The sequence below is a fragment of the Canis lupus genome, chromosome 3 (assembly GCF_048164855.1).
Source record: "Canis lupus baileyi chromosome 3, mCanLup2.hap1, whole genome shotgun sequence".
Lineage (NCBI taxonomy): Eukaryota > Metazoa > Chordata > Mammalia > Carnivora > Canidae > Canis > Canis lupus.
Window position 1 is genome coordinate 75,250,161 of NC_132840.1, and position 27,389 is coordinate 75,277,549.

Sequence of the window (27,389 nt, forward strand, 5' to 3'; positions counted from 1 at the left end):
TCCTTCCTGCATGCCCCAGCATGGTGCTGCCTTCGGGGGCCTCGTGGTTCTCCTGCCAGGCCTTGGCTGTGGGGTCCCCCTGCCCAGGAAGCCCTCCCCACCACAGAGAAGCCCCCAGTCAGTGTCCACTCCAGCCTGTGCACAGCCATTCCTGGGGTCCTGCTCCTGGCCAGGGACTGGGATCTGAGCACTCACAGCCCTCAGGGTATTCAGTGTACCCCAGGGTACCCTAGCCCACCATCCTCACTTCTGTCCACTGTTCGCCGAGGCCCCCCTGACAAAGGTCCGGTCTCCTGCACTGCACCCCAGGACTCTGATGGGGGTAGGAGGGAGACCAGAGGAGCCACATTTTCTGGAAGAAAGGGGAAAGAGAACCCCCCACTAGTCAGTGGTAGCAGAGTGTTCAGAAGAACTGCAGCCAGTCCCTCTGGTGACCCTCGAGAAATGTTTGTTCCATACAAAAGAAGTCGGTGATCATTGGTTTATTCAGGAGGGGAAAGCCCAAGCTGTATGTCGCCCTCTCCTCCCCTGGCCAGCCGGCCCCCACCCCATTGCCCCCCCGCCCAGGGCCCTCAGGAGGGCTGGTGAGAGGAGGAGGGAGCCCACCTTGCTGCTCCTGCTCTGGTCCTCTCTCCAGGCCCTGAGCCCCATGACAGCGTGCGACATGGAAGGTAGTCAGAGGGAGGAGGAAGACCCATGCGGCCAGTGGGTAAGCCACCCTTAAAAATTACAGCAGCAGGTACCTGAAAATTGCAAGTTACCAGCCGAGACAGTGTCCCCAGCCCGCCCACTTCCCGTCGCAGCGAGAACCCCAGGATTCCGCAGGTGCGTGGCACGTCCCTTGGGCAGCTGGGCCAGTGGCTATTTTCATGGAAGGATTGTACCATGTTGAGGGACTGGCTTATCTCAGCTGGTAGAAGAGGAGAGATCTTGGCTAAGACCATCCCAGCAGCCAGGAGAGCCCATCCCCAGGGACCTCGGACTCGGCGTGGCTACGGTGACACCCAAAGTGGTTGGGATGATGGCTCGGCCCAGGGCTGCAGGCTCAGGCTGGGCAGCGGTCGGCAGGACCAGGGCAGGGCGCTCAGGGCCACTCTCCTGATGGGCCCTTTGGGCCCGTGCGGATGGCAGCTGGGCGCCTGTCATGGCCAGGCCCCTACTGACCACATCACAGGGAAGGAGCCTTGGAGAGAAATGGCCAACAGGCCTCGAGGCGGCAGGGGCACGGGCAGGAGAGGCAGGCCGCTCCCTCGGGGGCCCCAGCAATTACATCCAAGAGGAGGGTGGGGGGCTAGGCTAGTGAAGCCCACCTATGTCCCAGCCCTGCGATGGCTGGCCTCTGAGCACAGGAAAGATGGTGACCATTAGAAGCCCCAAGGCCGGGGAGGGGCCTGGATGGAGCGTGGCTGATGAGGGGGGGCGGGGGGAGGCTCCCTTCCACCCAGATGAGAACAGTAGCAAGAGCAGCAGGATCAGCCGGGGAGGGCAGGGGTAGCAGCGCCGCGTTGCTGCCTGCCTGGAACTCACGGGGCCTCGTTGGACCCCATCCCATTGCCTTTGTTGACGTAGAACGGCCGGTAGTGAGACTGTTGGGGGTGAAACAAGAGTGGTTAGGGAGGGCGGAGGGCAGCTGACCCTATTACCCAGACCCACCCTAGCCTAACCCCCCTGCACCCCACCCCTGGGGAAGCAGCAGTACTTCAAAACCCATGATTCTAGGGGCCTGTGACCTAACCCACAGGCTCTACTACCCTGTGACCAGGGTTGGGCCCCCATATTATCGGAGTCTCGGGGTTCATTTCCTAATCAGCTCATTCTCACCGGTTGATTGGTGAGCATAAACTTCAGCCCCCCCATCAAACCTTCTCTCTGTGGCCTAGGATCCCCCCACCACCACCCAGCACCGCCACGGCTCCCATTCGCACCACACCTTCACCTCTGCAGAAGGGCGCTGTGCTGTTACAGGTGCTTTGTTTAGAAGGACTCATGGAGTTTTTACAGCCGCCCAATTAAGTGGGTTACTAGTATCATATCCATTTTATAGATGAACAAATCAAGGCACAGAGAGGCTAAGCAACTCTCCCAAGGCCACCCAGCTGGTGAGTAGGGGAGCTGGGATTCAAGCCCTAGCAGTCCAGCTCCAGAGCTCCCCACCACCCCCTACAACCCCAACCATGTCTCTGAATTGCTCTGAGTCCCAAGGGCTTTAGGCATTTGCTTCTGTTCTCTCTGCACGATTCCCCTGACAGAGAGGGTACACAGAAGGCAACCTACTGCCCAGCCCGCCACGGATGGGGGCTCCCCAGCCCCAACGCCTCTCTCATCCCGGCCCCTCACTCAGGGAGCGTCCTCAGTGCGGAGCCAGCAACAACCTTCCCGCCAGCTCTGCGTGTGGCACCCCCTCCGCCCCCAGTCAGCTCACCTGGGCCCTGAGAAATCTCCCTCCAGCCACGAGGAGGCCGGGTTAGCTGCTGCTTGACCTATGTGAGCACACTCAGCCTTCTGTGGGGCTCTGGAAGCGGCTTTGTCCCTGAGCTGGGTCAGAGAGTGGACCCTCCTCACATGCCACTGATGCCAGCACAGGAGACACCAAGGATGTTCCCAGCCGCTGCCTTCAACCTTCCAGGCCGGCCTGGAAACTGGTATCCCCTAGTAGCTCCTTGCCTGCCCTACAACTGGCCCAGAGCGGGACGCTGGGGAGAGGAGGGCTGTGGAATGTGGGGCCGAGTCCCTAGCTCAGACCTTGGTTAAGCCACTGATGAAACAAATGCAAGAGACAGAGGTGCCCCGGAAGGAGAGAGACGTAGCCCAAGTCACACAGCTCTTAGCATCAGAACAGGGCCTGGACCCCAAAGCAATCGATAATAGACCTAGGAATGGCTCAAGTCTTTGTTTCTGGAAGGCTGGGCCACCCGACTCCTGCTACAGACGGAGGGATTGCAGCAGAGGAAGAATGGCTCACACGAGTCCCCACGGCAGGTTGGCACGAGGGCTGGGGCCAGACCCCAGGCGTCCTGGCTCCCAGGACAGCCTTCCTCGTGTCCCAGCACCGGCCCCCATGCTTCCAGCACTGCTTGCCAGCGGCAGACACCAGAACCCTGCCCTGCCAAGCGTCTCCAGGTGGTAATGAGCTTTCTCCGCTGGGACCCAGGCTCCGGGAGGTGGAAGAGTGTGTGGCAGGCACGGCAAGGACTCAGTCCAGTAACAAAAACCCTGGTTTTTTTTTTTTTTTCCCCTCCCCATATCTGCTTTGTGCAGTCCTGCTGTCGCCGTGCCCCTGGGCCCAGCTCCAAATTACACACACGATTACTTAGCTCCCATCACCAGCAAATTAAAGATTCTCTCCAATTAAACCAGCCCCAGCCACTGTGGCCCCGAGCAAATCACCTCCCCATGCTCTGACCTCCAAATGCAAAGACAGCAGGGAGCTGGGGACTCCGGCCCTTGTCCCCAGCAGAGCCATGATGCCACCCACATCTCGGGGCAGCTATCGGACTGCTTCAGCTCCAAGAGAGAAGCATTCCGGGAGGTGGAGGCCTAGCATGTGAAGGCAGCCCCCACTCACTGAGGTCCCGGGCAGCGGTCAGGTCTAAAGGCTACCAGGGATCACCTCAACTCAGTACTGCCTTATAACACCGAAGAAACTGAGTCTCAAAGAGGGAATCTGATTCACCCGGGATCCCCTGAGCTGGCTGGGCCCCAAGGCCATGCTTTCCTGTGTGTGGTTCAGGGCCATTAGCTATTGAACCCCTAAATATATCTGTTCCGGACTCTACAGCCTCTGTCTCATCATGCTATAACCCCAAGGGCCTCTGTGCTGTCAGAGCTGGGGAATGGCCCCGGGAAGGGGCAGGGGCACCCATCACTAGGATGTCCGTCCCCTGGATGAGAATTTCACACTCCCAGAGCTGATAGGGACATAATCATTCAGCAAGTACAGACACGCAGCCACCATTTGCCAAATGAAAAAAAAGCCAGGGCTGCCCACTTTACAGATTAGAAAACTGAGGCCCAGAAAGTGCCCAGGTCCGCTGCCTGTTAGTCCCGGGTCTCTACTACCCTTTGCTGAACATAGGAATTCAGGCCACTGCCACCCCCTCCTTCCATCCCATGGCCCAGAGATGTCACATCCTCCCACCACGTCCCCTGGGCAACTGGTGACCACTTGTCCCCCGGGGAGCCCCAGTCAGTGCCCATTCTGGACGCGTCTGTGCCCAGGCAGGCTGTCCTGGCAGCCCCTCACTCACCAGCAGTGTCTGCTTGCCAGATTTCCAGGTCTGGGGCTGGGCCTTGGGGCTCTGGCTCCTGATGAGGGAAGGATAGCCTGCAGAGACGAGAGGCGCTGGTCGGAGGGAGCAGGGCCTGGCCGTCAGGGCTGCCGAGGCCCTAGTGGCACAGCTACCGGCTCCCAAGTGACCACCAAGCTCCAGCCAGCCCGCTACCAAGCGCAGCTACCCCTGAAGAGGTGTGCAGCAGCCTCGGGGTGGGCAGGGTGGAAAATCCTGGGGAGGCCGGCCCAGGGGAGGAGGCACCCAGGCAAACAGAGGGAGGAGGAACAGGCCAGGTGGGCTGGGCCGGGCGGGGGCAGGGGAGCGTTGCCCCCAAATCCAGGTCAGGATCTCATTGCTCTGTAAGGATGTCCCCCTGCACCTGCCCTGAAGGTGCCCCACGGCCCCGCCCCTTCCCACGGGCACAGCCGGCCAGGGCTTCCACCAGGAGGCGCCCTTCCTACTGCCGGGCTGCCGGGACAGGGCCCACCCTTCACCACCCTGCAGGACCTCACACATCTTCTCCTTCAGCCTCACCCTGTTTCTGTGAGCAGTTTGCCCCGAGCTGCACCGCCAGGAAGTGGCAGCCAGGCTAGGAGCCCAGGTTTTGCAGGACGCCCAAACCCGTCCTCATGTTCCTCCTGCCCCATTCCACTGCCTGTCACCAGGTCCAGGAGCAGGAGGCTGGGGCTGGGGCCCAGCAGTTGTTTGCCATGTGGCCAAAGTCCATGGTTAAGACAGCAAGGCCACGGCGTTCTGGGCCTGGTCCTCCCGCCTGCCCTGCTCCCCTCAGCCCAGCGGGATCCGTAAGGGGCTCTGGTCCACAGAGCTGTGGGAAGCTCTCGGCCTCAGCCATCGGCCTGCAGGGACAAGCCGTGGAGCCTAGGAAGGAGCAGACTCTGACCCCAACAGGAGAAGCTCAAGAAATAACAGGGTCTGGCCTCGGCTGGGGCAGCCCGGGGCCCTGTTCTGGCCTGCTCTGAGGGGGGGTGCACTGGTCAAGCCCAGAAACCAGCTCAGCACCGCCAGGCCGCCAGCCGGGCTGACCTTTCCTTTTGGTTTGCATTTAGCAAGACGGTGGACGCAGAGCAGAGAACCCAGGTCTCCCCCTGCATCTGGGGGTTGTGGGAGTTGCAACCTTAGAAAGGGAGGGTTCCACGGGGCCTGAGTGGCAGATGGGACAGAGGGGGAATTCAGATCTCAATTCTTAGTTCCCAGAAAGAAAAACCCATGCCAGCCACGAGAGAGGTGAGGATGGGGATGGGGATGGGGATGGGGATGGGGGGGAAGGTGTGGTCCAGGAGACCAGCCTTGTGCAGCAGACAGAAATCCAGGGGAAGGGTGAGCTTGGGCTAGTGGTGCTGGGGTGGGGCGGGGTGGGGCGGGGTGGGGCGATGCATCCGTCTTCCAGGGAACTCTGGGGAGGAGGACCAGGACACCCTAGAAATGGCAGAGAGCCCCAGAGGATGTCCCGTCTGCCCTGCTGTAGGAGGGAGAAGGGGAGGGAAGACAGGCAGGTACCAGGATTATTTTTAAACCGCCCACTGCCGTCCAGTGGTTTGGAAAACTCTGTGGTGGCCTGTCCCAAGGTGGTGAACTGATAGGGGACTTTCCCAGTGCCTGATGGGAGAGAGAGAGGCATTAGCAGCACGGCCTGGTCCCACGAGGGGCCAGAGGGAGTCACATCTCACCCTGGCGCGCTGCTACTCTGGTGGCCCTAGTAGGTGCAGGTGGGGCCATCCTCACAGGCGGGGCTTCTGCTTGCACACGGGCAGGCCCCGGCCCAGAACCCGCCATCCAGGGCCGCTCCCAGCTGATCTGTGTGGAGGTGACCACAGGTGTTCCTGGGCTCTTCCTCTGGGGCTCGGTGTATTTCAGGAGGGGCTCTCCTAGGGCAAGACCTTTGCCAGGGGAGGTGCTACAAGCCGATGGGGGAGATACTGGGGAGCATATGGAAGCTCCAAATCACACCAGCTGGGAGGGGACCATCTTCTCTTTGATCCAGGTTTGACCAGAGAGCAGGGAGTTGCTGCTGGGAGCCAGACAGGTCAAGGCAAGTGCCAGAGTTTCCCAGCCCTGGCTTGGGGAGAGGACATCCCTGGGGGTCTTGCGGGCTGGGGACCCTCCAGTCATATTCCTTTCTAGCTGGTCCTTCCAAGAATCCCTGCCCTGGGTACAGGCTGGGATTCCAGCCTGGAAGGGACGGCTGAACGGTAAAGCCACCTTCGAAGACCACTGCTTGGGGGCCTGCCTCCCTCCGTCTCCCTAACCCCAGCCAGCCTGCTTCTCGTTGCTTCCAGGCGGGATGTCTCAGGGGTCAGAAGACGGACTGGCTTACACCACAGCCCACAGAGCTGTCCTAGGGCTTTTCAGAAGAGACACAAGGACCCTGGCCAACCTCAGGGGACAGGAGGCACTGACCCCTCAGCCTCGTCTGGGGAGCGGACTCAGACTCGGGAGGCTTTAGAGATGGTCCGGCCCTTCCTTCCTGAAGGAGGGCCCCTGACAGGACTCTGACCCTGCAGGTTGTTGGCGGCGGCTATGCAGCCACGGGGTTCTAGAGTCAACGGAGGCGTTGTTGCTGGATGAACAAAGTTGAACTTTGCAGCAGGAGGACTCAGAAGGTGGCCCTGACGGAGGCACCCTGGGGAGGTCAGGGGCAGGGGTGTGGAGTGTACGGCATCCCCAGCCCCCTGACAGTGCAGCTCATCGTAGGGACCAGCGTGACGGAAGCAAGCTCCGACCCACGCCGGTGCCGCCGAGCCTCCCCTGACCGCTCCCTGGCTCTCGGGACAGGGTCTGTCCCCTCCAGGGTGGACAGCTGGTGAGTGACGGAGCAGAGACCAGCGCAGAGCTTGGAGAGAGACGGGAGAAGCAGGGCAGGGTGGGGAGGGCTCACCTTTCAGAGAGAAGGAGGAGCTGCCTTGGACTGCGGGCAGGTCGTCAGAGCTCTGGATGGTGGAGGAGTACTCCCAGACCCTGGAGGTGTAGTTACCTGGCCGGACACAGGGAGAGGTGTCACACCGGTGTGGCCCAGCGTGGGGAGTGGGGGGCCGGACGAGACCATTTCTGCGACTCTGCCCAGTCCCTGTCACGCTTCCTGCCATCAGAGTTGTCCTAAACCACAAAGCGTCCTCATGCCCCTGCCCTACCTACGGGCCCACTGTCCTCAGACTCAGGTACCGAGTCCTTAAGCTTTCAGGGGCTGCTGCTGCACCCTGACCACCACCCCCACCCCCTGGCTTCACCTCCCTCAGCCCCTCCCCGATGCTCCATGTTGCACCCAGGTTGCCCCTGAGCAATCCGCACACACCTGGCTCTCTTGCCCCACCTGCTCCCCATCCCTAACAGATGTGTTGGGTCTTCTGGCATCGGCTTCCCTGTCATCTCCTTCAAGTCTTTGTGTACCTCAGCCCCAGGTCTCAGGTCATCCTGCACCCCCCCCCACCCCCCTGAGGCAGGGGATATGCCCGTCTGGCCCAGCATCACGTCCAGCACCTGGCGCTGTGCCTGGTCCCTAGAAGATTCCATTGTATGGTTGGCGGGTGAATGAAAGAACAAATAAGCAAATAAACAGAAACACATGCTAAACTTTGGGACAAAGGCAGCAGGTCCAAGTCCTGAAATTCTGTTTGCCGAGCTGAAGAGGCTGATGAGTGCCCCATAGTCTAGAGGAGAGAGGCAGTGGGGAGGGTGCGGAAGGACCAGCAGGAGCACCATGAGGGCACTCGAGTCTGGGGGGCTTCAGAGCCCCCCACAGTGATGCACCTGCTCCGGGCCCAGTCCTGGCGGTCCTGTCCCACCACTCCCTGCAGGAGGCTGGGGGCCTGACAGCGGGGCTCAGTGGTCAGAAGTGGCCAGGGCTGCCCACCCGCCCCTCGGTGAACCCCCTGCCACGGGGTCCTCCGGAGGCTCTCCAGGACGGCCCCCAGTGAGCACCGAGGGCCCAGAGGCCCATCCTTTCGTTCACCTCTTTGTCCACTCCTCTCTTCCGACTCGTGTTTGCTGAGCCCTCCTTCTGGGATTGCAGCAGTGAGCCAGACAGACCCAGCCTCTGCTCTCCCGGAGCGCACGGTCTACCCCGCATGTGGCGGTAACAACGCGAATCCAGTCCTGACACGAGGCCTGGGCATTGCCCTGCCACAGGTGCCCCTGACCGTCCAGATCTCCCGGGCCCATGTCCTCACCGAAGAGGCCCCTCCACTCCCCTCTTCAGACCTCCCGGTGCCACATCTGAGGCAGGGTTCTGGTGGAGCAGCCCCAGGCCCGGCCCCCTGCACACGGCTGGCAGGTGCCCCAGAGCCTCCAAAAACCTGGGCCTCTGGAGCGCATGGCCCTACCCTTGGCACAACGGTGCCCTCGGTGCACCGGGCAGAGGGGTATCTGTGCTTGGCAGCTCTCCCGGAGGAAACCACGTCTCCACCCCTCTCTCACTGTTTCTGGGTCTTAAGTGCGCGTCACTCACCTGGCATGGCAGCAGTTTTCCCGGATTTCCAGGGACAGCCCCCTTACATGCCACGCCATGCATTCTGTTTACAGCTACACTAGTCTCTTTTAACCATCATGATTTCTCAACACAGGAGTGCACACAGATCAGTTAAGGACCCAGGTCCTCTGCAGGTCCTTGTGTCGCGATACTTGCTAAGAGAAGCTTCCACCCCAAACCCCTGCTTCAGTTTCCCTGGCTCACCCTTCAGGGAAAAGAAGACTTCCCTGGACTCAGGGATTTCCAGGGATGCTGAGGTGCCCGGCTCCCTCTCCACAGCCTAACGAACGATGTCACTCACACACACACACACACACACACACACACACTTTGAGCTCAGTAGGACTCCTCCCCACCTGTCTTGGGGCCCCTAAGCCCATCCTAGCTCCCCACATTCCCCTCACATTGGGGAGTCCAGCCCCCCTGCCCATCGCCCACCCCTCACAGGCCCTGCCCATCCCCTTGCTGAGCCGTCCTCTCACCTTTGGTGCCATAGAGATTGTTGAAGTTCTTCTGGTTGGTCTCCTTGGAGAGGCGGCTGGGAGACCCTGGCTGGTATGATGTCCTGGCCCCACCTGTGAAGCAGATGCAGATGAACCATCATTGCAAAAAGGTGAGTCTGGTTCAAGGTAGGCCCGTGGCTTCTGACCTGAGGGGGTTATTTGGGACTCCTTGTCCCCATCCAGCCCCCACTTTCTGTCCCAGGACCTGGGTTCCATCACTAAGACAGCTCTTCTGGGTCTAGCATAGGCAGCCACTTAATTTGCCCTCCCAATCAGGACGCTTAACAGTGAAAGGAAGACTGTTGGTAAGTACACAAGAGCCTCAGGTACAAACCTGGAGCCTCCTGCATAGACTGGTATGGTCACCCTCCCTGGGGGCTCTGAGGATCACCAAGGCTGGAAAAGCCAACACTTCTCTCCTGAGCCACTCCTTGCATGATGGAGACCCCAGAGGCTGGGAGATGGGGTGCCCGTGATGAAGGAGGATCATGGCAGCTGTGGGGGGCACAGGTGTTGGGCCCTTGGCCAAGTGAGGGCTCACCAGTGATGATGAGCCGGTGCCCACGAACATCTCCCAGGTCCTTCCCCCTCCAGGGATAAGACCTTACATTACACAGAAGCCTCCAAATTTGGGTTCTCAGAACAATCTTGAGAGGCTGGCAGAGTGGGATCCATACTCCCACTTTACATGCTTCCCACATGTGTCAGCGTCCTTCCATCAGCTCCTCCCCTCCCACCTAACCAGCGACCCCACTCCCAGCTCTGGCCCACCACCCGGCCAAGCACCAGCTAGTTCTTCTGTAAGCCTCTGCCCTCTGGCTGCTCACACCTGGGTGCCCTCTGTCCATCACAGCCAAGCCTCTTCACAGAGCACACGGCCCCTCTTCCAGGGGCCCGGACACCAGCCTCCAAGGAGAAATCTCACTTCCCAGGCCTACTGCCCCAGAGTTCCCAGACTCACCTCGGGCCCTTGGGTGGCCTTGTCTCCCCATCCCCTTGCTGACTCTCCCTGGCCCTTCCCTCGCCTCTACCCTGAGCCTGGGAGCTCCCAGAGGGCAGATTTCCTCCTTCCTCCTGTCCTCAGTACAAGGGCAGGGACACCGGATGAACCTGTTTCTTCCACCTACAAATGTCACCGTCTGACTCAGTGACAAGCTGAAAGGCTTCCTAGCATCTGAGCCGAATTTCTCTCTTCTCAGGTGGGAGTACTGAGAGGGCAGTGACCTACCCAATGTCCCCAGGTCCTGGATTGAGGGCAACATCTTGGCAGGTCTGTGTCCCTGCCTCTACCCCCAGCTGCTCTGCTCCCCTCCCCACGACCCGCAGTGGAACCCACACCCCCCTCAGCCTCCTACGGAGCAGGGGGCAGCCAAGCAGGGGCCAGCTGGGGAATCAGTGCCCATCAGGGTCCTCGGAATGACTGGCCAAGGTAAGGGACACTGGGGAGGCTGGTCAGTGCCGCTTACTGGCTCCCCCGCTCCCAGGACTAGGCCCCCCAGACAGCACCCCGGGGAGGAAAGGGGCAAGGCTGGCGGGCCTGGCCCACACCAGGAATGTGGGGCAGGGGGGACTTGGGCGCTCAGGTGCCTCGCCAGGTCTCTGCCAGGGCCCAGGTGTTGTTTTCAAATTGGGTGGAGAGACCAGGTTCCTCCCACTGAGCTCATCTCTCTAAATCCCCAACGCCCTTCCCACGGTGTGTGTGCGCGTCTGAGGTGTGTGAATCAGTGCCCAGGCCCCGGAGGCTCCCCTCCCCAGCGCCTCGTGCCTTCCCCACGTCTCCACGGCTCCTTCCTCACCTTTCCTCACACCCCCCACTCTTCTCGAGACCACCTTGACACACGTGCACACAAATACACATGCCCTTTATTTGAGGGCTGACACACCTGGCACACCCACCCTTATGTAACGGGCATTGTTGTGGTTTGTTGCTGGTGCAAAAGAATGCAACAGGCTTCCCCAGGGCGAAGACAGGCAGGCTCTGGTCTATACCTCCACCCAGACTGGCACAGGCTGGGACCGTCCAGCGCCCCGAGAAGGAGGGCTCAGGGCCAGGCTGCGTGCAGGGAGGGACAGGCGAGGAAAGGTAGGCCAGCCACCCGTCTCCCTGCCCTTGAGGAGCAGAATGGCTCTGGGGGACCAGCCCCCCCCACAGCACTACCAAGACTCGAGCAGAAGCAGAACCCAGCTCAGGCCTGGCACACGGTTGCTGGTGAAAACAGCAGCCGGGAGACCCTCTGGAAGGAAAGGGAAAGAAGTGTTTGGCCTGGAGGCAGGGGCCGGAGCTCCAGGGAGGGGAGCCGTGGGGGGCAGGGTGCCAGTAATGTATCTCTGACCCGGATGCTTCTGAGGACGAAAGAGGACACCGCTCGTGGTTCCTCCGGGACAGCGGGTATGGGCCAGCACTTCCCCAGGCAAACCTAGCGATGGCCACTCTGCCACAGGGGGACCCAGCTGGGTCTCCAGAGCACCCTTAGGGGCAGGGTGCCCTCCCTTACCCTTGGGCGTGAGGTACATGGAGTATCTCTTCATGGTATCAGGTGCGCTCCACTCGCTCGCGTAGCTGTTAGTATAGTTGTTCATGTAGCGATGGTCAGCCCCTGGGAAGGACAGAGGTCACTCATCAGAGGGGCAGGTGGGGAGGAGAAGCTGGCCCCTGGGGATGCCCAGCTGATGGGCTCTGCTGGGTCGGCCCCTGGCACCCTGGCCCAGGCACAGGCAAGGTTCTCCAACCTCGGAGCAGGCCACGGCCTGCCCAGCATGCCCTCTGCTCCTGAGCTGCGAGGAGGTGAGAGAGGGGCTGCAGTGAGCCACCTACTTCCTCGACGGGCCCTTGGGAGTAACACACTGGGCACAGCACTTGGCACTTCACAAGGTGCTGTGTACAGCGCCCACCCTTGGGCTGGTATGGAGATCCTCATGTGACAGACAAGGAAACTGAGGCTCAGGAGTTAAGCAAAGTCACTTGCCCAGTGTCACACAGCCAATAAGAGCAGAGTTGGGGGCAGCATGAGCCCTCATCCCTACTTCATCACTTTGTCCCAGCCACGTTCGGCAGCCCAAGGGGATGGGTTGGGGTCCTCGCATCGGCCTCCACGGCCAGGGATCCAGCCGGCTGAGCAGAGGCATGCAGAGGGGAGTGAGCTGAGTTGGGGGGGGGTGCTGACTCTTCCCTGCCCCACCCCGCCCTCAAGTATACTCCCAAACCCAAACATATCTGTGGTGCCTCGCTGGCCTTCCCCCAGCTGCCCTCTACCCCACTCCTTCCTCTTACTGCTTCTCCACCTCCTACTTTCCCTCTGTCCTTCCCTCTCTGTCTCCCCAGGGCAAGAGAGGGAATGAATGGCTCAGGCCCTCATCCTTCATCTCCACCACCCGTACCTAGCAGGGGCCTGACACACAGGAGGCAACCCCGTGTCCTCCCAGGTGTTGGCCCAGCCCTCCTCCCATGCTCCCCATCCCCCCACCCCCAACTCCACAAGCTCAGGAGGACTATGCTCTGGTGCCCAGTCCCCAGGCCTTTGAGGGTAGGACTGAGTCTCTGGTCTGATGGGTAGGCTGGCATCCAGGAGGAGAGGAAGTCTGACTCACTGGCCACCCGTTTCCCCCCCCACCACCACCCCCTCATATGCACATACCACCCTATAGTCAGACACACTCCCAACAACAATACAGCAGCAACCAACAAACTAACAAACCCACGTGGAGGCCCAGGGCTCCAGGCACAGGTGCAGGGCTGCTGACATCAGCACCGATCCTGCTCCCGGCAGCACCTTCCTGTACAGGGCACAGGGCACAGGCCCACACCTGCTCAGAGGCTGTGGCCAACCAGTCATGACCTAGAAATGGCATATGGATGGGCAGCAGGCAGAGGTCCCCACAAGGCTCATGGGCCACCCTGGCCCAGTCACAGCCATCCTCATTTGTCTGGCCAGACCTCAGCAGAGGCCCTCCCCCTCCCCAGGCTTGTACCCCAGGGACCATGATCATCACACACCCCAACTGCTCTGCATGGCCACCAGCCATGGGAAGACACAGGAGACCGAGTAGCTGAGTGTAAATCCTAACTACGTCCCCAGCTCAGCTGCATGCCCTTTGAAAAGCTACTTCACAGACCCTCGGACCCTCAGATCCTTGGCCTTCTCGTCTGTGAAATGCGCTGCATTCTGCAGGGAAAGTAAGCCCTTGTAAGCAAAGAGCTCACAGGAAGCCAGCAGGCAGGGAGTCCTCAGGCACTGCCAGCCACCACCGTTAATGTCATCACCATTGTCATCAGAAGGAGGATTTCAGGATCCAAATGCCTCTTGAAGCCAAGTGGTTGTCTTGCTGCAGTGACTCATGGATCCCTCAGGTGTAACTGAATGTCCCCCACATTTCACAGGAACTCTGTGTGATGTCACCATCACCAGATATATAGATGCACCCCTCAACTCCAGCACACCTGCACACTATTACCCCCTCCTCATCCCCAAGAAATCACATGCTCCATCTGGAGACAAAAGACAGAGACCACTTCCTTGGGGTGTTTGGGCCAGAAGTGTCCTTAAAGCCCTGTGTTGGGCCTGGGCCACAGGATGGGGCCTTGGGGGAAAGTGCTCTAGCTTCAGATCCTGAAGGGATTGGGTTGGGCTGGTGAGAAAAGACTTAATGGAGTAGTTTCTCAGATGAGGAGGCTTTCTGTGAGGTGATTCAATTGGCCTCCATGGGGGACAGCATGACTCACAGAGAAGCTGACTTCAGGGGAGCTGGTGAATCACTGAGACATATGTGCCCCATTGTCCCCAGCCCAGCCCACTGGGCCAGTTCCAGCCTCCCAGCTCAACACCACTCAAGGCAGCCACGGTGACAGGCAAATCTCCCTCCAAGCGTGATGCGGTTCTAGGTCATGTCTCCAGGAGTCTGCAAAGTCACCAGGTTAGCATCTGGCCCTGACAAGTAGCATCATCCACACAGCTGCTGGACTGGGCCCCATCATCAGATGTAGATCTGAATGAAATTAATCCCCGAGTTTGATGGATGACCTGTAGAGAGGAGGCATTTGTGCAGCCGGGGCCCAGATGCCCACTGTCCTTGAGGGCCCTTGGAACACCGCATAACCTTGGCAGCCGGTTCAATGGAGGCTACAATCCCTGAGTCCCAGTCCCAACACCTTGGGCAGGACAAGTAGTTTGGAACAATGAGGGGCCAACTGGCTGGATGCTGACCCAGGCAGCAGGGATCGGCCTGGGAGGAAAGTGCCCAGGGCCCTGGGGCAGGCCCTGGGCAGGGCAGACCTACCGTTCTCCATGTGGTTCCTCTCGATGAAGTTACGACTCAGATCCGCCTTGCACATCTTCTCAACATGGCGCATGCACACATTGAGCAGGTCATCCTTGAAGTTGCCAAGGGACTGTCCCAGGCCCTCCCCCTCCAGCAGAACATGGTAGGTGGGCAGGGGTGGGGGGAGGGAGTAATTGCTCATCAATGCACCAAATTCCTACCAAGGAAGGAAAGAAGCCATTAACTCTATAGGTCTTTAGTAGCTGGGGGGGACCCTTCTCTGCAGGGAGTTCTCAGTCCAGCTGGAAGGCTCAACGCTGGGAGCCAGACAGGCTGGGTTCTAGACACAACTCTGCTACTAACTAGCCCCCCTTGGGTTTGACTAAACTCCACTAGACACTAACAACCTTGAGGGCGCTAGTCATCAGATATGGGACTGCATGGTCCCCCCCGCCGCCACACACACACAACTGGACACATCATCCTACCTCGCAGGGGTTGATGAGAGTGATACAAGCTGCGATGTCTTTGGGAGTAAAAACACTAGGAGCTTTTCTAGAACGCTCTGGGTCAGTCATGGTGCTACCTTCACCTTTTCATACCACGCTCGAAGCCTGCCTCTGCACTTTGTGCTTCTCTCTTCCCTTCCCCCTCACTGGAAAGTCCCTCTTCTTTCTCAAACCTTTATGAGCCTTCAAGACCCAGTTCAAATTCCACCTCCTCTACAAAGCTGTGTTAGATTACTCCCACGTGCTTGCCCTTCCCAGAGCTTCCATAGGCACTTATCTCCTGAACCACATGCTTTATCATTTAATTACATACTCTTCTGTATTGCTCTCTAATTGTGCATGTCTTATCTTCCCAGCTGAATTGCAGCTCCTTGGGGGCAAAAACCATGTCTTATACTTCTCTATTCTCTGCAGCACCCAGCAGAGTCCTGGGCATGTAGTGGTACCCAAAACTCTCCAGCAGTTGGAAGGATGAGTGGATGAATAGACAGATAAAGTCAAGGATATCACATGGGCAGCACTTCTACAACACACCCCATACCCTGAGCACACCTCACTAGTCAATCCCAGAACTCTTTCCTTCTGAGCCTGGAGCACTGTTAGTACATATCAACTGAAGTTGGTACAAGGTGATATTTGCTGCCATCTTTAGAGTAGGCAGGGAAATGGCTTGGATGGAAAAGTTAAATGGACAGATGGAATGGAGGAAGGAAGGAAGGAGGGATGGATGAGGAATGGTAGACAAATGGATGATGGACAGATGGATGCTGGATAAAGGTCTGGGAAAGTGGACCTAAGGATTGAAGGATCGAATGGTAGAAGAGTTGCTTTGTACCTGCAGAAACAGCACCGAGTCACTGATGCTCTGCATCTGCTCTCTGGTCTGCTTGTCCTCGTGCAGCACCTTGGCCCTCTCATCCAGAGCATCCACAATCACCTTCACTTGGTCCACAGCATCCCGCTCCCGCTGTTCCAAGGCAGCCCTCACCTCTTCCTTTTGCTTCTCCAGGTCCCGCACCAGGTCCTGGAAGTTTTGCTCTAGGATAGCCTTCTCACTGGTGGTGAAGCTCTGGGTCCAGAGTGAGAGGAGAGAGGAAGGAGGGTTTCAGGAATTTTAAAAACCTCCCTAGCCAAGTGTATTGTTAGGTCCCCACCCCACAGTCAGAACCAGGGCATTTCTACTGCCCCCACCCAGCAAGCCTGTTTGGCTAAGAATCTCATTCAAGGGATGCCATCTATTGACAGAGATGGCCAGGTTTGTTTACAGCCAACTCTTATCTGTGACTCCTCCCCTGGGTGGGTTGACTTGAGCCATCATTCCAATCTTGGGTGACTCCATGGACCCAGAAATTCTCCTATGAGTCAGGTTGCACTTAATGAAACCTCAACTAGAACCAAACATCATTCAGAAAGTGAATTTGACAAGCTGTTTATGCAGCCAGGGTCAAGAGTCAGTGATTTCAGATTATGGTTTCTAATTGCTCAAACCATAGCAGTCATGCATCTAACCATACTGGCACAAGTTAAAGGTCAACGTCATGCATTTGGTGGCTGGGTGGTCTGGTGGGTGGAGCAGCCAGCAGAGGATACTGGAGGACACAGTGGAGGACAGGTTGATCTAGGGTCTTGATTTGCTGGGATGATGTCAAACGAGCATGAGGTAATGGATAAGATCCCAACTGAATGCCTGGCCTAGACTTAGAAGGGAAATTGGTGGGGATGCCAGAAGGGTGGGTAAACCCAGAAGAAATAAGTGTGGGGTGTTAATGGGGGCCTGAGGCCTGGAGCCAACGTCTCTCCTCCTGCCAGTCAGGACAGGCAGGTTGAGCATAGAGCAAGGCCAAGGTCTGGGGGTGGCTCACCTTGATGCGGTCCTTCTCCTTCTGCCACTTCTCAGCCTCATCTTCAATCTCAATGATCTTGAGCTGCAGCTGTTCCTTTTGCAGTGACAGCTCTGTCTGCAGGGAAGGAGCCAGAGTTGGAGAAGTCCGGGGGAGGAGGTTGAAGAAAGAGCGCCAGAGAATCAGGGTGTGGGCCCAGCCAGGGAGCCAAGTTGGGCAGGGCTCCCCACTCAGCCCTTCAGCCCATATTCTGCAAACAGTCGCCGGGACCTCAGAAATGCCAGGCATCACACCTGTCACCAGGGATCTGGCAATAAGTCAAACACTATGTTGCTGTGAACTCGGGCCTCGGGGGCTAGACATCCCAGCCACGCCTTTAGAAGGACCAAACCTCCACCAGGTCCCTCTACCCAAAGTGAGCAGTAGGGATGGTTCATTTATGCCCCCCCCTTCTTTCAATGGATTTGAGGGCCCTAGAGAGAGGAAAGGAATCTCCTGCTTCCTTCAAGCTTAGAGAAAGGGGACACAGCCCAGCTTGGCCCAGCCCAGCCCAGGGAGTGTCCTGGGGCCGTAAGAGTATGCAGCGTTTCTATGCCATGACGTGGGGCCTGTGTTGCAAGCAGGAGCCCGGGCTGCAACCAGCAGGGACTCCGTCTGGACAGGTATAGCTATGAACCTGTTTATGGGAAAGGCAGTGCAGTCTGCAGTTTGGGCAAGATAGGGGCTTCTATTCAGGGTCTCTGGAGGAGGCTTGGCCAGTGAGGCAGTGAAGGGAGGAGGAGGGAAGATCAGCAGAGATTCCAGGCATCTCCAATCAGAGGAGGACACAGGCTGCTGGGGTCTGGGGTGAGGTTGAGAAGAGGACCCATGAGGGGTGCCTTGGGATGTGAGCTCTAATGGATATGGAAAGTATGTTCCTTCCATTTGGGGAAATTCTTTCTCTGGAAAGCAGCTACAACAGAGACAAAAGGGGGGCATGAAGCTAAGGCCAAGCCCATTCAGCCGAGTCAAGAGGCACCTCTTTGTTCTAGCTGGGGCCCCTGCCAGTGCTCTCAAAGTACCCTCCAGCTTGGAAGGACTGGTGGGTGATCTCCACCCACAGGCAGAAAGACTAAGGCATCCAAGAATGCATTGGGGTGCTCATGGTCTCCCCACTACCCTGGGTTTTGAGCGGAGATCCGTGCCTTTCTCCAGCTATCTCTTTGAGGAACCCACAAGAAAAGTCAAGATGAGGAAGCCACAAACCGCTAGGAATGTGAGCTCTGTTGGCAAGGAGTCCTGAGAGGGATACAGACTTTGGCACGTGTTGCCCCTCTGGAGGGCTCCACCAGGCCAGCAGGGTGCTCACTGGGTTCCCTCCACAGACACCTGGGGAAGTGGATTGGTGGTGGGGAGAGCTTCCCTGGCTTTCTTGGAAAGGGTGCCCAGAGCTCAGGGAGCTAGTAGAGGAGATGGGAAGGCCCAGTCAAGAGCTGTGGAGGTCCCAGACGGAGAGCCCCCGATCCCACCTTGCACCCCCTCTCTGCCCACACATACTCCTGGGCTCTCCAGGCAAAGAGACTCCACATTCTCAGGAAGCATCTGCCCCACCAGTAATGGGTTGCAAACCCCACAACATGGAAAATGCCATTCGCAGAGATGGAAAATGATTGTCAGGAGGAAAGGAGCGAAAGGAGATGAGGATAGGATTCAACCTTATTTCTAGAAAAAAGCTGGGGAGAAGCCAGGTGCCAATAGACACAGTGCTGGGAGAGTGGGGAGCAGAGGGATGAGACCCCACTGTGGATGCGCAGACTCACCCTTCACACACCCCGAGAATGCAGAGCCCAAGAGCCCAGAACATAGCAGGTGGCAGATCCAGTGGCCTGGAAGATTCTGAGCCATAAGGAAGAAACAAAGGGCTGGGTGATGGGTCTGTGCCAGGCACCTGGCCCACCCCAGGAGAGCTCCTGAGCCTGGCTCCAGGTCAATGGGACAGCTGGAAGCCATCCTCACTGCGGCTGACACCTCCTGACCTGGCGGAAGCGGGGCGGGGGCGGGGGAGGGTGGCACTGGTCCCTGGGTTTCTTGCCCCTACCTCGGCACCCACAGAACCAGGCCTGATGGTGGACAGGAAAGCTGAGAATGAAAGTGCGTTCACTCTCACCTGTACCTGTGTGGGGCCTGTACCCAGGAGAAAGGACAGTGTGGGGGATCCAGGAGAGAATCCGTCCAGAACTTGGGACTAGGAGTCCAAACATTTGAACCCAGTTACCACCACTTCCAAGCAGGTGGCATTTGCACGTGACTTAAGTTCTCCATGCCTCCTTACTATCTTTCATGGACATAGTAAGAGGATCACCCCCCGGGGATCATGAGATGACCTGGGAACAGGGAAATGAAGGCCTTAGAAAGAGTCCAGGGGGGATGCCTTGGTGGCTCAGCAGTTTAGCACCACCTTCCGCCCAGGGCGTGATCCTGGAGACCTGGGATCGAGTCCCACGTTGGGCTCCCTGCATGGGGCCTGCTTCTCCCTCTGCCTGTGTCTCTGCCTCTCTCTCTCTCTCTCTCTCTCTCTCTCTCTCTGTCACTCATAAATAAAGAAAATATTTAAGAAAGAAAAAGAAAGAAAAAAGAAAGAAAGAAAGAAAGAAAAAGAAAGAAAGAAGAAAGAAAGAAAGAAAGAAAGAAAGAAAGAAAGAAAGAAAGAAAGAAAGAAAGAAAGAAAGAAAGAAAGAAAGAAAAAGAAAGAGAAAGAAAGAGTCCAGGCCAGCCTCATATTGTGTGGGGCACCTTCCATGGACTAGGAGCCCTGCCGGATGCTCTCACTCACACCAGGCCTGGAAGAGGGGCCGCCGTGTGGCGAGCAGGCCAGCAGGGTACAGGTGAGCGAGGGGGTGGGCACAGGTGTTCGGTGGTGCCACTGCATTGGGTCCGGGGATAGTGTGTACACTGTCGGGACACAGGGGGAAGCGTGCACACAGGTGCTTGCATCGTGGAGAACTGAAGCCTGGAGGCCATGGAGGGAGAGAACGGGACGAGGCTAGGCCAACCTTGCCAGTGGGAGGAGGTATGAGCGGAGCAGATGAAGGCCCGAGGAGTCCCGTGGAGTGAGCAGAGGTGCTGGGGGTCCCTGCCAGGAGCCGTGGGAGCACGAGGCTGGGTGGGGGCCTACGGGTGAGAAGTCTCACCAGACAAGCACGGATTCACTGGCCAAGAGGGAGGAGGAAGCAGGGAGTGAGTACGAAGGAAGGGTGTTAGAACCGGGAAGAGCCCAGACCGAGGGCGAGGGAGTCAGACCCTGGGGGCCATCCTGCAGAAGGGAAGCGGGGAGGCGGGCAGCAGGGCTGGCTGAGGCATAGCGAGGGGAGCCAGAGGTGTCCCCCGGTGACCCGAGAGGGCAGGAGGGGGAGGCTCCTGATCTGGAAACATGCCAGGGCAGGGTCAAAAGTAGAGACGCACTGTCTGCAGCAGTGGGCGGACGACTCAGGGCAGGGGAGAGACTCATCTTATTTTCTTTGGGGCGCAGGGGATGTTGGACACAGGCTGGGAGGGGGCCTCGCAAGACCTGACTTGCAGGACATAGCAGGATGGGGGAAGGGGCCCGGGACTGGGAGCTCTGCACTGCCACCTCTGGGATGAGGGCTCCCCGCTTTGGAGGAGGGTTTGGAGTGTGCAACCCCTCCCTGGGGATGTATCCAGCATCTATGTGGCTCTGGGCAATTTTTCCCCTGCTAATAGAGCCGCACAAAGCTGGAAAAGGCAGGACAGGGATGCCTGGGTGGCTCAGCGGTTGAGCGTCTGCCTTTGGCTCAGGGTGTGATCCCGGAGTCCTGGGATCAAGTCCCACATTGGGCTCCCCATAGGGAGCCTGCTTCTCCCTCTGCATGTGTCTCTGCCTCTGTGTCTCTCATGAATAAATAAATAATTTTTTTTAAAAAAAGGCAGGATGTAGGAAAGAATATAACACAGGAAGGCTCCCAAATACTGGGTGCCCCCCGCAACATGAGGAGAAGGAAGGACACAAATTGTGTTGTTGAGTATTACTATGTGCCAGGCGTTTTCTTCTTGAATCTGCAAAGGTTGTTACCCCATTTTACAGATGCAGAAGCTAAGGCCTAAAAAGATGATGAACTTTGCTGAGTTCTCACAGCTAGAAAGCCCTTCCGGGCTCAGATCTCATTATGTGTCCTCTTAATCTCTAGGCTCTGCTCCGAATCTTCCGGGACAATGTCCCTTCACTCCTGCTAATTTAGGCCTGCCCAGGCTCCCCTGCTCACCGATGGAACAGTCTGGTCATCCTGCCTCTTCCCTCGTCACCCCCTTTTTCTCCTGGCACCCTCATCGCCCCCGGAGGCCCCAGCTCTCTCTCCCTCCCCCTCCTCTCTTGGAATCTGACTAAAGTCCCTGATATTTGATGTGGCCCCAGCTCCCCACCCCTCCATCCCTGCCTCCACCTCCCTCCTCACTTCCTCTTACTCCTGGTTCATTCCCTCCACCCTGCCCAGGCCTGTCCCTAAATGCCTCCTTTGTTCCCTGCTCCCACACTCGTCAGGTTGCCTCTCGCGCTGCTGCCTGGGATGGGCCCTGGGCAGGCCACCCTGCCGCAAATCCCTCTGGCCTTGGGGAAAGCAGAGGTTTCCCTGAGAGCAAAGTGATGGCACAGGCCCTGGTGGCGCCCCTGATCCGACAGGCCTGGGCCTTGGGGTACAGACACACCTGAGCACTCACCTGGACATATGTACCTGCGCTGCCCCCCGGGGACAGGGGAGATGAGGCTGTGATCCTCCTCAGGCTTGGTTTAGCTACATGGGCCGTTGGCTCTGATATTTGCCAAATGAGCCAGTTAATTGCCAAATTTGTACTCTCAGACAAATGGTAATTATCTGGATAAGAATCTGAAATGCTGGATAGATTTCCCCCATTTCCACCCAGATGTCAAATAGCCCAGTACTCGTCCGCTTGACTGGGGCTTATGGTCCCGTCTGCTTCCTCAGGTGTCAGGACAGGGACAGGGCAAGAGGATGCTAGACAGAGTCACACCCAGGTTGTCTCCAGACCAGCGGTGGGCCCTTGAGAAGGTCACCCCACCTTTCCCCAGGCCTCAGTTTCCTTCTGGTGAGGTGGGACAAGATGCCCGATTCCCAACCTGGCTACACATTGGAATCCCAGAGGGAGACTTAAAAAATACAGATCCCAGGCCCCCAACCCCCTGAACGAGCACCTCCCGGGGCAAAGAAAGGCCCAAGAAGCTGTGTCTTGATTCTCCAGGTGATTCCATTCTGAGGACGGCCCCCAGGAGAGCCTGCCATCCTATGAAAACCAAGTGTAAACTGGTGGAGGTGGAGAGGAAGGAGCCACCAGAAGAGTCTGAGTCCCAGCTCTGCCACCCTGTGCTGTGACTCTGGGGACGTGTCCTGACATCTTTGGGCCTATGTCTTCATCTATAAAATAGGTGCAGTAGCTCACGCCCTGTGGGGCTGCTGTCAGGAGTAGGGTAAACACCTGGCACATAGGTGCGCTCCATAAAAACCGGAATGTCTCCCAGCCTGTCACTTTCTTGCCCTGTCTCCTGTCTCTAAAGAGTTTACAAGATAAACTGCTTCCCCTCAGAGGTCGCCTGTCTCTTCTCTTGCCCACCCTGTCCCGGAGCACCCCCCCACAGCCCCCACCATTGACAGGATCCCCCAGGAGAGTCGCCTCTGCCTGGCCTGTACCCCAATCGCAGGCACCACTGTCTGCCCCAAGTGCCCACACCAGCACAGCTCCCAGAGCCCACGACCGACCGGTGATCGCCACGCCCGGTGACCTGGTGGCTCAGCCTCCGTGGAAGAACTGGGAGAAGCAAAGCCACAGGGCAGCGGAGAGAGGGGAACCGAGCCTGCTGGGGGCAGGGGAGTTGCTGAGGGCTTGGTCCACATGGGGATGAGCCGGGAGCTCATGCTCCCAGAGCCAGCCTCGGGCTGAGCGCCCCTCCACACAGGGAAGGGCGGCTGGAGGAGGAGGGGCCAGGCAGGCCACCCCCCCCCACCCCTGAGCACACAGTCATTGGCCAGGAGGAGTCCTCCATCCTGACCCAATGCAGCAGGAGGGACTTGGGATAGACAGGAGGGGCCGTGAGACACAGAAAAGGTGCATATGAACATCGTGATCTCATCAGCCTAATCCAGCCTGGGAAACGTCCAGAGGCAGGGGCGTGGATTGGAGTACACCTGTGGGACCCCTTCTAACATGTGGAGTGGACCTGGAACATTCTGACCTTGGGTCCACCAGAGGAAGGATCGTCGTGCTTTCACGTCAAGTGGCCTTCTCTCCAATGCTGCCTCTGCTCAGAGGCTACAGGTAGAGTCGAAATCCAGGAGATGAGCACCCACGGCCTTGGCTGTCATCTGCAGCCTCATGCAACCATTCGAGATAGGTCAAAGATGACCTCACCTGGGCCTTCACCAGCTGGCCTGCAGAACAGGTTCTGGACAGGGCTCCTTGCAAAAAAGGGTGTGTGGGCTGATGTTTGGGTCTGCAGGGGATGCCTCCAAAGGATGCCAGGATTGACACGCTTATTCATTTCAGTCAATCAACCCACTAACCCTGCTGTGTGCCAATGTCCCCCACGTCTGACCTACTAGCAAAGCCAAGCCTACACAAACAGTCGTGCTCCAGCCCAGGCTCCTGGCCACTCCATGCCTCTCCCTGCCTACCCTCTGCCGCTGGTGCACACTTGTGCACACACATACACACACACACACACATGCTGTCTGAAGCTCCCATTATTAACGTCACTCCCGTGGACCATTTTCCCCGGAAAGCACAGGTATCCTGAATCCCACCTCTTCGATGCCCTTCCCCTCAGTTGCTCTCAAATATTGGAAAAGAGTGGCTCCTGGGTGGCTCAGTGGTTGAGCATCTGCCTTTGGCTCAGGGTGTGATCCCGGGGTCCTGGGATCAAGTCCCTCATCAGGGACTTCGGGGTCCCCTCGGGGAGCCTGCTTCTCCTTCTGCCTGTGTCTCTGCCTCTCTGTGTTTCTCATGAATAAGTAAATAAAATCTTAAAAAATATATATTGGAAGAGAATTAGGAGACTTCTTCCCCCCTCTCTATGAGCTTGGAGAGGTCCCTTCCTCTCCCTGGGCCTGTGTGCGTCCCTGTCTGCAAGGTGAAGGAAGAGACAGATGAGATTGCTAGGACTCCAGCCAGCCCGGCATTCCACCCTCTACGATTTGATGTTGATCTACAGCTGCTTCTGTGTAACTGGGCGGATGCTCTCCGGGCTTGTTTGTGCGTCTGAGCTCTGCCTCTTGACCTACATCATGAGCCTTCAAGGGCGAGAGCTCTGTCTCTGAGTCCTATGCAGCCCCCCAAGCACCAGAAGGTGAACTCGAAGTTCCCAGTGCCTCCACAGAGGGTTGCCTGAGACCTTCCCATCCTCCAGGGACACCTGGGCTTTCCTCAGGTGATACTCTGGTTTCAGATGCAATTTGCAGGCAAACTCTAAGAAACAGATATATGGGTGACTCAGCGGTTGAGCATCTATCTGCCTTTGGCTCAGGTAGTGATCCCGGGGCCCTGGGATTGAGTCCCACATCGGGCTCCCTGCAGGGAGCCTGCTTCTCCCTCTGCCTGTGTCTCTGCCTCTGTCTCTCTCTGTCTCTCATGAATAAATAAATAAAATCTTAAAAAAAAAATACAGATATGCAAGAGTGTATATTGCTTGTGGTAGAAGTGAGCACCTGAAGCCACTGCCTTCTTGGCACCAATTTGCCCCCTCCTCATCCCTGACATTTCCAAGAATCCAGGGACTCCATGGCGGAGTTTGAAGACCACCAATCTAGTCCCACACCATAGGGAACCAGGACCGAGAGAACGGAAGGGCCTTGTCCGTGGTCCGACAGCTACCTAGAGGTAAAAACCAATGCTGGAACTCAGTTGGGTGGGAGACCCAGAACACCAGCCTGAGGCTCTGCACTGTTTTGGTTGCACCCAGTGAAGATGATTGCCCCTTGGTTCTGTTTTGGTTTCCCCAGTAAGCTCCGGAAGGATGGGTTCCACGGCCCTGCCCTGTCACTGTGTCCCAGCCTAAGGCTAGAAGCCGGGCTGGGGTTGGGGGTCATCCAGGAAGTGGGAACACCTTCCTGGGCTAAACAAGACTCCCAAAAAGGATCTTTGGGTCTTATCCCACTTGTAACCCATCTCCTTCTGCCCAGAGTGTGGGCGAGGGGCACCATAAGAGAGTAATCAGCCAACTCTCCATCAGGAAGACTGGGCGCAGAGGGGTCCTGGGCTGCCCTATTCAGATGGGTTGAGAAGCTGTTGAGGAAGGCCAAGTGTCCCACAGTGAGCACCAGGAGGTTCGCCCCGGCAGAGGGGTGGGGGTGCCCATGACTGCCAGCTGCGTGGCTGTCGTGGGACATTGGGCCCAGCATCTGTGCAGCAAGGGGCAGCAACCACAGCTGAGCCTTTGGCCCAGAACACCTTCTCCGTGTGCAACACTTTCACAAGTCTCCACACGCCTCTGCTCCTCCCCACGGAGGTACAAGGCAGGATCACACAGGCAGTACTCATGCAAACACACTTGCATATCGCGCGTACAAATGTATGCGCCAAACACCCACATGTATATGAAGCACATACACGTATATGGACAGCCCACCCACCCACAGACAGCAACCCTCCCCAAGTGTGTCCACATACAGGCACAGATGTACACACATGTGACCACACACAGCCCAATGAAAGAAAGGGACGAAGGAGGCCATTGGGGAAGTCAAGGGACTGGCCAGGGGATCAAGTAAGCAACAAGCAGCCACTGTACTGCAAATGCAGACTGTAAAGCCAGGAAAAAAAAAAAAAAAGAGCATTTAAGTGGCCCCCAAATTCCCTCCTCCTCATGCATGATCCCTGCCCCAGCAGGCAGTCCGGCTCAGGTGGTAAGAATTCAGTCTCCCTAGAATTAAAAAGAAGAAGGAGGAGGAGGAGGAGAAACCCTCCAGCCAGACACAGAGCTCAGCACTGAGCCCAGATGGATTCTCGGCTCAGACCTGAATATTTCCTAGGACCCTGGTCAAGCGCCCAGGCATCTCCAGGCCTCCGTTTGCTCATCTAGGCAATGCCCCTGTGTCCTGAGGCCTTAGAGGATTAGGGAACCGCCTCTGACCAGCCCCCCCTCCCCACTCCAGCCTGCGGGTGCAGAGGGGCGAGAAGTGTCTTCTGAAAGAGCCCAGGACAGTGGAGACGCGAGGCCCGCCCCCTCGGGAGCCCCCAGTGGAGAAGATGCCCCCTCGAATTACCTCCTTCTCGGCCTTGGCCTCTTCCACCGTCACCGTGCTGTGATTCTTGTGCTCCTGGAACATGCAGAGGTAGCAGATGCAGGTCTGGTCCGTCTGGCAGAAGAGCTCCATGGTCTTGCCGTGCAGGGGGCACTTGCGGGCCTCGAAGTCTCGGATGGGCTCGAGCAGCTGGTGGTCGCGGAAGGCGGCGCCCTCCAGGTGGGGCTTGAGGTGCAGCTCGCAGAAGGAGGCCTGGCACACCAGGCAGGACTTGACGGCCTTCTGCTTGGTGCCGATGCACGAGTCACACAGCACCTCCTCGGAGCCCGACTTGGGGCGCAGGAGGAGGCCGCCGTCGGCCCGGGGGTAGCTGTTCCTCCGGGCCTCCCCGGGCTCCACTATGGACCCGGCGGCCTTTCGGGGCTCCGAGAAGATGGACTTGCGCAGCTCCCCCTTCTCGGCGAAGGAGACGGGCGGCTTCCTGGCGGCCCCCAGCTGGAGCCCGGCGTACGGGGACCTCTTGCCGTCCCCCGAGTCCATGCTGAAGTAGCTGGAGGCCTTGTCGTCCACGGACTCGACGAACTGGATGATGGGGCGCCGCCACTCGTTCCCCGAGAACAGGGAGCTCTTGCCCTCCCCTGGCTTCGGGGCGCCGCCCGGGCTCTTGCCCTCGGCCGCCTCCCCGCCGTGCCCGTTGCTGGTCTTGGCATCTTGGCCTTCGGCCTTGGCCCCGTTCTCCAGGGGCCCGTTGGGGCCCGGCGGGCTGCGCGCATCCCTGGCTTCCGGGCTGGCCCCGTTGCTTCTGGAGGCATCTGCGGCTTCCATGGCCCGTCACTCGGCTGGCGCGCTGGGGACTTGCTGGGGCTGCAGGAGGGTGACCTCTCGGGCTGGCGTCTCCGCGGGGAGTGGGTCAGGTCGCCAGAGCCCGGAGACACACCTATAGGGAACAGGGGGGAGGAGGAGGAGGAGGAGGCCGAGGAGGAGGAGGCGGAGGAGGGGGTGGAGGAGGGGGTGGAGGAGGAGGAGAGGAGGGGAGGGCAGGCCCAAGCCTGACACAACGGCTGGCCGGGGAGGGCAGGCGGCTCCCAGAGCCAGCAGCGCGGCTAATTATACGGGAGGGCCACGCCCTACGCATTCATACCCAACCTGATTTCTAAAGGACCTGGGTTTTTTTTTTTTCCCCTCTCCTGGTTTAATTATTTTCCACAGCTCAGCAACCAGTCGGCCTGCTTCCTCCTGGCGCACTTTCCTCTCCTGAGGAAGTAGGGGAGCCTCTGTCCTCAC

General features: G+C 58.3%; 1 protein-coding gene across 2 annotated transcripts; it reads right to left on the reverse strand.

The window, feature by feature from the left end:
* Positions 1–540: 540 nt before the first annotated feature.
* TRIM29 (tripartite motif containing 29) lies at positions 541–27,080 on the reverse strand. 2 transcript variants are annotated; one of them, XM_072822366.1, is made up of 10 exons: positions 26,127–27,080; positions 16,885–16,980; positions 15,858–16,091; positions 14,532–14,730; positions 11,753–11,854; positions 9,237–9,329; positions 7,168–7,263; positions 5,790–5,888; positions 4,248–4,324; positions 541–1,586 (listed from the first exon to the last, which is right to left on the reverse strand). In XM_072822366.1, exons 1-10 carry the CDS (start codon positions 26,928–26,930, stop codon positions 1,524–1,526), a joined length of 1,863 nt encoding a protein of 620 aa, XP_072678467.1. In that variant the 5' UTR covers positions 26,931–27,080; the 3' UTR covers positions 541–1,523. The 2 variants fall into 2 exon arrangements, with proteins under 2 accessions (XP_072678467.1, XP_072678468.1); XM_072822367.1 differs by lacking the exon at positions 5,790–5,888 and having other exon boundaries at positions 542–1,586; positions 26,127–27,079.
* Between the last annotated feature and the right edge of the window lie 309 nt (positions 27,081–27,389).

Excerpts from the sequence above, each read along its gene's own strand:
- TRIM29 (XM_072822366.1), bottom strand. The coding sequence starts at position 26,930 with ATGGAAGCCGCAGATGCCTCCAGAAGCAACGGGGCCAGCCCGGAAGCC. Across the intron at positions 11,855-14,531 it reads GAGGAACCACATGGAGAACG|GGGCTGACCATCGCTACATG; the intron begins GTAGGTCTGCCC and ends TGTCCTTCCCAG. Across the intron at positions 9,330-11,752 it reads CATGTACCTCACGCCCAAGG|GTGGGGCCAGGACATCATAC; the intron begins GTAAGGGAGGGC and ends TCTGCTTCACAG.